Here is a 13,264-nt window from a genome sequence, read left to right as displayed (position 1 = left end):
TAAATAAGAATTTGTTCTTAACTGACTTGCCTAGTTAAGAAAGGTTAAATAAAAATACAAAAATCGCCCTATTTTTATTTAAAAGCGCTCTTACAAAAACTCCTGCCATACCTTAACTCCGTCTATAACCATTAGACATACGAGTTACCATACTCAGTATCAGGGATGGCTAAATCTAGAAAGGCCTCCAGTCTCCTCAGAGTTAGGTACAACTGCTTTTAGTTTCTTTGCACCCCATGTATGGAACAATCTACTGAGTTCCCCACAACTGAATGTTATGGTACCTCAAATGTTGATTGGGGACCTGAATGTGATTGTTTTTCTTTAATAAATGTGTATTTTTAAAATTTGTATTAGCAGGTGATATGGACCTTGTTCCCAATGGGAATCCCTGTTAATATCAAATTAAATAAATGAAAAAAATGAGTTTAATATTTGAATCAACGGTGTAGTGTCAGGGCAAAATCAGTCTGAGCCCTTTACGTGGTTTGAAGACAGATGGAATATCCGTGATCATCATCAAACGTTGATCATCATCAAGCTGGTATGGTATCCAAATGGTATCCATCATCATCATCATCATCATCATCCTCATCAAGCTTTGATGATTTGAATCAGGTGTGTAGTGCTAAGGGTCCCCAGGTACAGGGTTGAGAAACATTATTTAGAAGAATAGCCCTTTATCAGCGAAGTTGATCAATTGCAGAAATAATGTGCAATGTCAAGGTGACTAGTACATATAATATCCACACTAGCATATTACTAAGTATACTTGTCCAACACATCACTTAATACTTTGTAGTGAATGAGTTTGGATATTGTGAGAGTATCTTTTTTTTGTGTTTCAGGTTCAACAAGGTTCAATTAGTTGGCAGACGCCTTCTTTTCACAAAGATTTGGCTGATAAGGCACATTCATTTTGAGGTATATGACAACCAACATAACAAAATGAAATTGACAAAGGACCAAAGTCTTGACTTAAATATGTAATTTATTTGCATTTGCGAATTGCATTGGATTTTGACAAATAAGAGAGAAGAACCAGGTGTGTGACAGTTCCAAGTCTGTACCCACCACCCTGTGTTATGATGCCATTGGCAGTAAAGCCACAGCTGCTGGCAGACTCAGTCTAAAAGTGTGGTGGAGAATACTAGTGATGCAAACAGTGTGCTAATCACAAGTTCTTTGTTCTTTATTCTTCAGATCTCCATTAGTTGGCACCTTAGCCACCGCTAGTCTTCCTGGGGTCCAGTTAAGTCTGGAGACATTCTTATGTTCTAAGTTCTGGAGACTTGTAAGATGGAAGGAAAGGCAGGTACCGGAAGAACTTGAACCTCTGTAAACAGTTAGTACAAAAAGGTATATCGTAGCAGGACCGTTCTGTCATCGTGCTGCCTTCCTCTGTCACTTTCTTACGCCAACTTTTAATGCCCCTCTCTTTTTCAGTGCCTGTAAAAATTAAAATGATTGCAACTTCCTCATGAATCCATGTAAATCCAATTGTGGCCATAACATGACTGTGAAATCAGTGTCTGGATGATCTTTTAAGCTTGCACATGTGGAATGTAATCATATGGATGTATACTGTTGTTGTATTGGCTCACCTGGAATCGTATTGTCCAATACAAATCCAAAGAACCCACCGATGAACATATGCGTAGTGAAGAGAACAACTATAACTTGGTCGAGTTCTTTTACCCCTGTGAATACAAAGATATGGTTAACTACAGTACAAACCAGCTTTGTTTCACCTATCATTGCATGGTTCTCCGCCTTACTGGTTTCAATAGATGATTTTGGAACAAGAGAACCAGGATATTGCTTTGGGGGCATTTGTGCCTTACCTGGAAATCAATCTAGCAGAATGTCTAATGTGGACAACATGTTCAGTACCTTCAGAAAGTATTCACACCCCTTGAATTTACTGCCTGAATTTCAAATTGATTCAATTGAGATGTGGTGTCACTGGACTACACACAATACCTCATAACGTAAAAGTGTAATTATGTTTTCAGAAACGTTTACAAAATAATTAAAATGAAAGCCGAAATGTGTTGAATCATAAGTATTCAACACCTTTCTTATGGCAAGCCTAAATAAGTACAGGAGTAAAGATTTGCTTAACAAGTCACATAAATGGCATGGACTGACTGTGTGCAATAATACTGTCTTAACATGATTTTTGAATGACTACCTCATCTCTGTACCCCACACATACAACTATCTGTAAGGTCCCTCAGTTGAGCAGTGAAATTCAAATACAGATTCAACCACGAAGACCAGGGAGGTTTTCCAATGCCTCGCAAAGGGCACCTATTGGTAGATGGGTAAAAATAAATAGAGAAAACATGGAATATTAATTTGAGCATGGTGAAGTTATTAATTACATGTTGGATGATGTATCAACACACTCAGTCACTACAAAGATACAGGTGCCTTTCCTAACTCAGTTGTCGGAGAGGAAGGAAACCACTCAGGGATTTTAAAACTGTTACAGAGTTTATGGCTGTGATAGGAGAAAACTGAGGATGGATCAACAACATTGTGGTTACTCCATAATACTAACCTAAATGGCAGAGTAAAAAGATGGAAGCCTGTACAGAATAAAATATTCCTAAACATGCATCTTGTTTGCAATAAGGCACTATAGTAAAACTGAAAAACATGTGGCAAAGAAATTAACTTTATGTCCTGAATACATATAATTGTGTTTGGGGCAAATCCAACACAACACATCGCTGAGTACCACTGTTGATATTCTCAAGCATGGTGGTGGCTGAATCATCTTATGGGTATGCGTGTCATTGGCAAGGACTAGAGAGTTTTGTAGGATAAAAAGAATAGAGCTAAGCATAGGTAAAATCCTAGAGGAAAACCTGAATGTCTGCTTTCCATCAGACACCGGGAGACAAATTCACCTTTAGCCAGACAATAACCTAAAACACAAGGCCAAATATACACTGGAGTTGTTTACCAACATGACATTGAATGTTCCTGAGGCACCTAGTTAGAGTTTTTACTTAAATCGTCTAGAAAACCTGTGGCAAGACTTTGCTGTCTAGCAATGATCAACAACCAACTTGACAGAGCTTGAAGAATTATTTTAAGAATAATGTGTAAATATTGTACAATCCTGGTTTGCAAAGCTCTTAGAGACTTATCTAGAAAGACTCACAGCTGTAATTGTTGCCAAAGGTGATTCTAATATATTGACTCATGGGTGTGAATACTTCTCTATTTAACTTTGAAATAATTTGCTACAAAAAAAAATGTAAACCATGTTTTTTCTTTGACATTTTGGGTTATTGAGTGTAGATGAGTGAGAAAAAAACCCACATCAAACGGATCTGTACAGTAAACAATAATCCGGGAAGGTGGTGAGGCATCAGTCAATAGTTCAGATACACGGCTTAGCTCCTGTAATTCCCAGGGGTGTACTTTGTGCATGTAACAAGATCCTGTATAATAACCACCATGTTTAACCAATGCAGCAGCTGTGCTGTGAGAATCCTAACAGGATGGTGAAGGGGGTGGGAGGTGAGGACAGGTGAAGTCAATAAGTAGCACTAGTAAGCCGGCTGGTCGTCGTAGCCGACTGTCCAGGTGGCGCCTAAACCGAGTCAACTGCCAGATTTTTGTCACGCAGTGACACTGAGGTTGGCCAAGAGGATTTGGAGGTAAGCAGTCCTGACCTGATGAAACCAGACAAGACTGGTGCGTATGTGTGTCATCGCATACAGTCAGCTTATCCCATATATTAATCCTATATACTACAGTGATAAGATGGCGCCAAAGAGGATGGCTGACTTTTTACATGCCCGTAACAAATTGTGCTATTTTTGTGATTTTTGTATGTTGCTGCTACCGTCTCTTATGAGCAATAATAACATCCGGACATCAGAACTGGAATTACTCACGAACTGGAAGAAGCTTTTTCCTTTAACGAATCCGACGAGAAGGATATACTGCTTTCCTGGGAACAGACCCAGATCCCCGTCATTTGCGTGAAGAAAAGACGGAGGAAAAGAGGATACTGATCGGGCTGCCTTTTGAGAATCCGTAGGCAAGCGAGTAAACTCCCACTGCTATCAATTCTACTTGCTAACATGCAATCATTAGAAAATAAAATTGATGACCTACAATTCCAATTATCCTAAAAAAGGGACATTAAGAACTGTAATATCTTATGAACGACGACACGGATAATATAGAGCTGGAGGGATTTTCAATGCACCCCCTGCAGAACAGAGAAGCTACGTCTGGTAAGACGAGAGGTGGGGGTTTTCTGTCTTTCTGTCAATAACAGCTGATGTAGTGGTCAGATGACGCGAATGTTACGCTACAGGACAGTTTTGCTAGCACAGTCTGGAATACGTTCTGGGATTCATCCAATGGCATTGAGGAGAATACCATCTCAGTAATCGGCTTCATCAATAAGTGCATCAACGACGTCGTCCCCACAGTGACCGTATGTACATATCTCAAACAGAAGCCATGGATTACAGGCAACATCCGCATCAAGCTAAAGGCAAGAGCTGCTGCTTTCAAGGAGTGGGACACTAATCCAGATGCCTATAGGAAATCCCTCTATGCCCTCAGACAAACCATCAAACAAGCAAAGTGTCAATACAGGAATAAGATTGAATCCTACTACACCGGCTCTGACGCTTGTCGGTTGTGGCAGGGCTTGAAAAATATTACGGACTACAAAGGGAAACCCAGACACGAGCTGCCCAGTAACAGGAGCCTACCAGATGAGCTAAATGCCTTTTATGCTCGCTTTGAGGCAAGCAACACTGAAGCATGTACAAAAGCACCAGCTGTTCTGGATGACTGTGTGATAACGCTCTCGGTAGCCGATGAGAGCGAGACCTTTGAACAGGTCAACATTCACGAAGCCGCGGGGCCAGATGGATTTTTTTTCTTCAACTGACTGAGTTTGACTGAGTCTGACCATAGTCCCTGTGCCCAAGGAAGCAAAGGCCACCTGCCTAAATGATAAACCGCCCCGTAGCCATAAAGTGCTTTGGAAGGCTGGTCATAGCTCACATCAACAGCATCATCCTGGATACCCTAGACCCACTCCAATTCGCATACCACCCCAACAGATCCACAGATGACGCAATCTCAATTGCAGTCCACACTGCCCATTCCCAACAGGACAAAAGGAAGACCTATGTGAGAATGCTGTTCATTGACTACAGCTCAGCGTTAAACACTGGCATCTGATCATAAGGTGCTACAGAGGGTAGTGCATAGAGCCCAGTACATCACTGGGGTCAAGCTTCCTGCAATCCAGGACCTATATAACAGGCAGTGTCAGAGCAAAGCCCATAAAATTGTCAGAGACTCCAGTCGCCCAAGTCATAGACTGTTTAAACTGCTACCGCACAGCAAAGCGGTACCGGAGCGCCAGGTCTAGGACCAAAAGGCTCCTTAAAACAGCTACTACCGCCAAGCCATAATACTGCTGAACAATTCATCAAATGGCCACCGGACTATTACATTGACACCCCCCCCCCCCCCCATTTCTTTTGTACACTTCTGCTACTCTCTGTTTAATATCTATGCATAGTCACTTCACCCCTACCTACATGTACAATTTACCTCAACTAACCTGTACCCCCGCACACTAGACTCATTATTGTTATGTTATTGTGTTACTTGTTTTTATTTTTTACTTTAATTGATTGGTAAATATTTTCTTAACTCTTCTTGAACTGCACTGTAGATTAAGGGCTTGTAGTAAGCATTTCACGGTAAGGTCTACACTTGTTGTAGTCGGCACATGTGACAAATAAAGGTTGGTTTGATTTGATGCGACATAATCACCTGTGTCAATGATGCCTGGGTTTGAGTGGAACCAGGTAGGCAGCACCAGGCCACTGAAGGTTGAGAAGCCCAAGATGAGTAAGTTCCTGGAGGAGTTCAGGTCCACGTACTGTGGGGAGCAGAGTAACCCATTAGATTTGTATCTACTTCAACTTTAAGTTAAGTTCTTGAGAAAAATCATATTCTCTTAAGCAATAACGACTTGACCAAGAGTTGTCTGATTTTACATCAGCCTTATCCTGGCTTCCTGATCATTTCACCACTCTACTGAATTAGTGACAGGTCAGCTTCTCCGGTATCACTTGCTGTGCGGTAGCAGAGAGAACAGTCTGTGACTTGGGAGGCAGTGATGCTCTCGACGGTACAGCTGTATAACTTTGGAGGATCTGGGGACCCATGCCAAATCTCCTAAGGGGGAAAAGGTGTTGTCTTACCCTCTTCACAACTGTCTTGGTGTGTTTGGACCATGATAGTTTGTTGGTGATGTGGACACCAAGGAACTTGAAACTCTCGACCCGCTCCACTATAGCCCCGTTGATGTTAATGGGGGCCTGTTCAGCCCACCTTTTCCTGTAGTCCACGATCAGTTCCTTTGTCTTGCTCACATTGAGGGAGAGGTTGTTGTCCTGGCACAACACTGCCAGGTCTCTGACCTCCTCCCTATAGGCTGTCTCATACTTTTTTGGTGATCTGGCCTACCACTGTTGTGTCATCAGCAAACTTAATGATGGTGTTGGAGTCGTGTTTGGCCATGCAGTTGTGGGTAAACAGGGAGTACAGGAGGGGACTAAGCATGCACTCCTGAGGGGCCACAGTGTTGAGGATCAGCGTGGCAGATGTGTTGTAGCCTACCCTTACCATCTGGGGGCGGCCCGTCAAGAAGTCCAGGATCCAGTTTCAGAGAGAGGTGTTTAGTCCCATGTTCCTTAGTTTAGTGATGAGCTTTGTGGGCACTATGGTGTTGAACGCTGAGCTGTAGTCAAGAAAATTCTCACCTAGGTGTTCCTTTTGCTGAGGTGTGGAAGGCTAGTGTGGAGTGTGATTGAAAATGTGTCATCTGTGGATCTGTTGGGGCGGTATGCAAATGTCAGTGGGTCTAGGGTTTCCAGCATGATGTTGTTGATGTGAGACATGACCAGCCTTTCAAAGCACTTCATGGCTACCGACGTGAGTGAGGGCGGTAATCGTTTAGTCAGGTCACCTTCACTTTATTGAGCATAGGGACAATGATGGTCTGTTTGAATCTTAGTCCTGTATTTACGCTTTGCCTATTTGATTGTTCATCTGAAGGCATAGAGGGATTTCTTATAAGCGTCCGGATTAGTGTCCCGCTCCTCTAGCCTTTAGCTCAGTGTGGATGTTGCCTGTAATCCATAGCTTCTGGTTGGGATATGTATGTACGGTCACTGTGGGGATGACGTCATCAATGCACTTATTGATGAAGCCGGTGACTAAGGTGGTATACTCCTCAATGCCATTGGATGAATCCTGGAACATATCACAGTCTGTGCTAGCAAAACAGTCCTGTAGCATAGCATCCACTTCATCTGACCACTTCCGTATTGAGCGAGTCACTGGTACTTATGGTCAGATCTGCCAAATGGAGGTCTAGGGAGAGCTTTGTATGCATCTCTGTGTGTGGAGTAAATGTGGTCTAGAGTTTTTTATCCTCTGGTTCCACATGTGACATGCTGGTAGAAATGAGGTAAAACGGATTTAAGTTTGCCTGCATTAAAGTCCCCAACCACTAGGAACACCGCTTCAGGATGAGCATTTTCTTGTTTGCTTATGGCTTTATATACTGTAGCTCGTGGTGAAGAAGGCGCAACAGCGGCTCTTCAACCTCAGGAGGCTGAAGACATTTGTCTTGGCCCCTAAGACCATCACAAACTTTTACAGATGCACCGCTGAGAGCATCCTGTCGGGCTGTATCCCCGCCTGTGTATGGGGGAAGTGTCATACTGAAACAGGAAATGGCCTTCCCCAAACTCACAGTTGTAAGATAGCATTCTACTGGCATCCTCTAAACCCAGATTCATCCGTCAGGCTGCCAGATGGTGAAGCGTGATTCATCACTGCAGAGAATGTGTTTCCACTGCTCCAGAGTCCAATTCTTGGCAAGCTTTACACCACTCCAGCCGACGCTTGGCATTACGCATGGTGATCTTAGGCTTGTGTGCGGCTGCTCCACCATGGAAACCCATTTCATGAAGCTCCCGACAAACAGTTATTTGCTGACGTTGCTTCCACAGGCAGTTTGGAACTCAGTAGTGAATGTTGCAACAGATGATTTATATGTGCAACGTGCTTCAGCACTCGGTGGTCCCATTCTGTGAGCTTGTGTGGCCTACCACTTCGCGACTGAGCAGTTGTTGCTCCTAGACTTTCCACTTCACAATAACAGCACTTACAGTTGACTTGTTGGAAAGGTGTCATCTTATGACAGTACCACGTTGAAAGTCACTGAGATCCTCAGAAAGGCCATTCTACTGCCAATGTTTGTCTTTGGAGATTGCATGGCTGTGTTCTCGGTTTTATACACCTGTCAGCAATGGATGTGGCTGAAATAGCCGAATCCACTAATTTGAAGAGGTGTCCACATACTTTTGTAGATATAGTCTATTTATACTCCGGACTCTGACATTGCCGTCCTAATATTTCTATATTTCTTAATTCCATTTGTTTGCTGTTTAGATTTGTGTGTATTGTTGTGTATTGTTAGATATTACTGCACTGTTGGAGATGGGAACACAAGCATTTAGCTAAATATGTGTATACGACCAATACAATTTGATTTGATTTGTGGTCCACAGGAGACCCAGGTTCAAACTCATCAGGTCATAACGGCTTACAACTGGATCCTGGATCATAAAAATATAATTTATGTTTTCTTGGAAAGACTCAATACAAGTCCATAAGCTTTGGGTCACAGACAGTACAGAATTCTTTGAGGAACCACTGCTCTAGTTTGCCTTATAGCAGCCACGCAGCTTGACAGCAAGCGCACAGCAGCCCCAGACCCCTGTTCAGGTGCTAATGCTTTATCAGTGCTTCGTGGATGAGCTGATTAGAATAATGGTTAGAAAATGTTTCAGTGTGAGAGGCTGCCCTCCCTAAACTCGCTTGCCAGCGGCATACCATCCTGCATACCGCTGCTGGCTTGCCTCTGAAGCTAAGCAGGGTTGGTCCTGGATGGGAAACCAGATGCTGCTGGAAGTGGTATTGGAGGGCAAGTAGGTGGCACTCTTCCCTCTGATTTAAGGAGATCCCAGGGCAGTGAAAGGGACATTGCCCTGTGTAGGGTGCCATCTTTCAGATGGGATATTACACGGGTGTCCTGACTCTCTGTGGTCACTAAGATCCCATGGCACTTAACATAAGAGTCCTGGCAAAATTCCTTACCTGGCCCCATTCCATCATGGCCACCTAATCCTCCTTCCTAATTGGCATATGTCACTGCTTACCTCTCCTGCTGAGGGTTGAGGCTTACCTCTACTCATGGTTGCCATGAGGTGAGTTTCCTCCTTACTATGCAAAGCACTTTGAGTACCTGAGTTGGTAGAAAAGCTCTATATAAATGCAATCTATTATAACCTCTTCATGACGCTTCTGTGATGTTTGATAATACAGTCAGATCTAAAATGATTGGCACCCTTGATAAAGATGAGCAAAAAAGACTGTATAAAATAAATAATATAAATACTGAGCTATAATTTGTAAGCTAAAAAAAATTGTGGAATTATATTATTTAAAACTAATATAATTAAAATTTAAATAAGTTTGTTTTCAAAACTATTGGCGCCTCTAAATATTGTTATAAATGAAATCAAACAAAATCAAATCTGCATTACAATTAAACTTTTTTAAGTTGTAGCTTAAAGAAGCTTAAGGGACTCTATTGTGGCCTTCCATGGCTTCCTGTTTCACTGGGGAATAAAAATGAGGTAACACGCATGTAAAATCCCTTTGTCATTCATCACCATGGAAAAAGGGAAAGAACTCATAAATGAAAAGAAGGAAGTCACCCCCCTCCACAGACAACATATAATTATGAACACATAAGTTACGGCAAAAACATTTTTAGAATTACACGACGCCACTGCCTGACAAAGGACAGAAGTCTTGTAGAGATTTATGATTCATAATGATATTTTAAGCATAAACATATATCTATGCAGGTGTATTTTATCCTTGATGATACTTCATCAATAAACAGATGTATTGATCTAAACAGAACTTCAGTCAACCCATTTTTTCTATTACATGTTTTTTACCTGAAGGTTGGAGATTCCCACAGCTGCAATCATTCCAAACATGACGAGGAACATGCCTCCGATGACCGGGTCTGGGATGGTGATGAAAACGGCCCCGAACTTCCCAACGAGTCCTAGGATAATCATCAGGAGACCAGCGGTCTGAAGGACCAGTCTGCTGCCAACCTGGCATGATGGACACAACGAAGAGGGCACAGCATTACAAGTCATTAATCATTAAAGTATGGGGGCTATCAGTCATGATATCTGTGGCAGGCTGACAGGCTGGCAGACTTATTTGGGCCCTGAGACATCAGGGCCCAAATAAAAAAGCTTAGATAGTCCTGCATGTTTTATCAAGTCATCATCACATTCCTATACTAAACGTGGCACAAAATAGTCTATGGAGGACATACTTTAGTGATGCCCAGTGCTGCAATGTTCTGGCTATAGGATGTGGTGCCGTTCCCGCTGCCCCACAGCGCTGCCAGGATGCAGCCAATGCCCTCCACAGCGATACCCCGGTTGATTGCGTGGGTGGGCGGAGGAGGGGCACCGGACAGACGGGCACAGGCATAGTAGTCCCCAATGGACTCCATGGTGGAGGCAAGGACGCCAGCCATCATGCCTAACACCGAGGACACACTCACTGTGGGCATGCCCCATTGGCCTAAAGGGACAGAGAGTAGACAGATTATCACACACACATTCATCTGCACACACATACACACACAAAATATGTATGTTTTCAAGCACATACTGTACATATCCTTTTAAGGAAAATTATTTGGTGACACTGACAGAAATATTACAGTTGTCTACAGTTTTTTTGTTGTTGAGACTTTCAACATTGTAATGTATTCTTTGACAGGTGCAAATGCTACAGAACAGAAGAGGTGAACTGAGAGAGATAAACTATGAATTCCTTGCTCTTTGTGTGGTTTGCTCACAAATTCTTTGAGGCTGGGACACATAAACATATACTGCATGCTAATTAAACTGTGTAAACAACTGCCAAATGATGAAAACCAATAATTAGTTGGAAGTCATGTTCTATTCAAAAAGGTTGTGGTAGGCGACAAATAGTTTATTTTTGTTCCATCCAATACTTTCATAGCATTTGTATCACTTGCAGTTGCAGGAATGCTTGTTTAATGAGCTAGGTTATCTTGTTTGGCAGGTTCTAGGTTTGCGTCCAAAATGGCACCCTATTCCCTACATGGTGCCCTACTTTTGACCACTAAGGGCCCTTGTCAAAATTATTGCAGTATGTAAGGTAAAGGGTAACATTTGGGACACATACCTAGATGAAAGAGGCTAACTACAGTAGGTGAACTGACAGACAAGCCTCGATTACCTACCCTATTTTATGCAACAATCTCTCACAGTGTCACCGCATAATTTTTCCTATCCAGAAGTCACATTTCAAAGTGTTTTTGACACTTTTGAGTTGCTCCCTCTGCTCAGTATCGTTCTGTTTCTCCAAACGTCAAATTTTGAAGTTGCTCCAATCGTGAAATTTAAAAGTTTTAAGGTTTAGGATAGGGTTAAAACTTTAAGATTAGGCATTCATCCCAAATGGTTAAAGAAGGGTTAAAGGCCCAGTGCAGTCAAAAACATGATTTCTCATGTTTTACACACTATGAGGTTGGAATAATACTGTGAAATTGTGAAAATTATTATAATGCCCTTTTAGTGTAAGAGCTGTTTGAAAACATTTCTGCCTGTTTTGGTGGGATAGAGTTTTGGCCTAGCTGGATACATTACCAGGCAATAAAATGCTTAATAGAACAATAAGAAAGTGTTCCAAACTTCTCTGCCAACAGAAATTCTTGCTTGAGAAATTGCTCTTGCTAAGAAGGTATTTTTGCTTCTTTTTGACCAATTTAATTTAAAACAGTCACAGTAAAATACTTAATTTTATATTGAGATTAAAATTAGGCCTTGAAGGTTTGGGATATATATACACACACAAAAGGAGGGGATGGTAATAGAGGGGAGGTACGTGAGGCGACGTTGACTCTCTCTGCTGGGAATACGGGACCTGGGAACCACGATACAGACAACTCTAAGTGGAGGTAATTAGAAGAAAGTGCCAACCAGCCGTGGAAAAGTGATTTTCTTTGTTATGTTTATTTTCTGTCTTAGTAAAGTTGTTTTTGCAGACTAAAACCTCGCTGTCTCTGTGTCAATCTCTGCAAGCTCAACCAAACTCCCCACGGTTTACCAGATTTGGTGGAGAATGCGGGCATCTCAGTAGCTTTGGGTGCCGTGGGGTTGAGTGTACGGAGATTACCATGGAGGAGCTGGTGGCTCAGTTCATCCTCAGCCAGCAGAAGCAACAGGCTCTCCAGGAGCAAGCACTGGAGGAGCAGCACCAACAAAACCGCAGACTGGTTGCGGAGGTAGAGTGCCTTGCGAAAGTATTCGGCCCCCTTGAACTTTGCGACCTTTTGCCACATTTCAGGCTTCAAACATAAAGATATAAAACTGTATTTTTTTGTGAAGAATCAACAACAAGTGGGACACAATCATGAAGTGGAACGACATTTATTGGATATTTCAAACTTTTTTAACAAATCAAAAACTGAAAAATTGGGCGTGCAAAATTATTCAGCCCCTTTACTTTCAGTGCAGCAAACTCTCTCCAGAAGTTCAGTGAGGATCTCTGAATGATCCAATGTTGACCTAAATGACTAATGATGATAAATACAATCCACCTGTGTGTAATCAAGTCTCCGTATAAATGCACCTGCACTGTGATAGTCTCAGAGGTCCGTTAAAAGCGCAGAGAGCATCATGAAGAACAAGGAACACACCAGGCAGGTCCGAGATACTGTTGTGAAGAAGTTTAAAGCCGGATTTGGATACAAAAAGATTTCCCAAGCTTTAAACATCCCAAGGAGCACTGTGCAAGCAATAATATTGAAATGGAAGGAGTATCAGACCACTGCAAATCTACCAAGACCTAGCCGTCCCTCTAAACTTTCAGCTCATACAAGGAGAAGACTGATCAGAGATGCAGCCAAGAGGCCCATGATCACTCTGGATGAACTGCAGAGATCTACAGCTGAGGTGGGAGACTCTGTCCATAGGACAACAATCAGTTGTATATTGCACAAATCTGGCCTTATGGAAGAGTGGCAAGAAGAAAGCCATTTCTTAAAGATATCCATAAA

General features: G+C 42.3%; 1 protein-coding gene across 2 annotated transcripts in view; it reads right to left on the bottom strand.

The window, feature by feature from the left end:
- Positions 1–973: 973 nt before the first annotated feature.
- Positions 974–13,264, bottom strand: part of si:dkey-106n21.1 (solute carrier family 23 member 2) — a 75,078-nt gene continuing 62,787 nt past the window's right edge. For both annotated transcript variants that reach the window (XM_036958890.1, XM_021576696.2), the window contains 5 exons: positions 10,502–10,755; positions 10,107–10,271; positions 5,833–5,941; positions 1,605–1,700; positions 974–1,449 (listed from right to left, as the gene is read on the bottom strand). In XM_036958890.1, coding sequence (XP_036814785.1) covers positions 1,271–1,449; positions 1,605–1,700; positions 5,833–5,941; positions 10,107–10,271; positions 10,502–10,755 — 803 coding nt within the window. In that variant the 3' untranslated portion in view covers positions 974–1,270. The remainder of the gene's footprint in view (positions 1,450–1,604; positions 1,701–5,832; positions 5,942–10,106; positions 10,272–10,501; positions 10,756–13,264) is intronic.

This window comes from Oncorhynchus mykiss, chromosome 2 (genome assembly GCF_013265735.2).
Source record: "Oncorhynchus mykiss isolate Arlee chromosome 2, USDA_OmykA_1.1, whole genome shotgun sequence".
Classification (NCBI taxonomy): Eukaryota; Metazoa; Chordata; class Actinopteri; order Salmoniformes; family Salmonidae; genus Oncorhynchus; species Oncorhynchus mykiss.
This window is presented reverse-complemented; position numbering and strand designations above follow the sequence as displayed.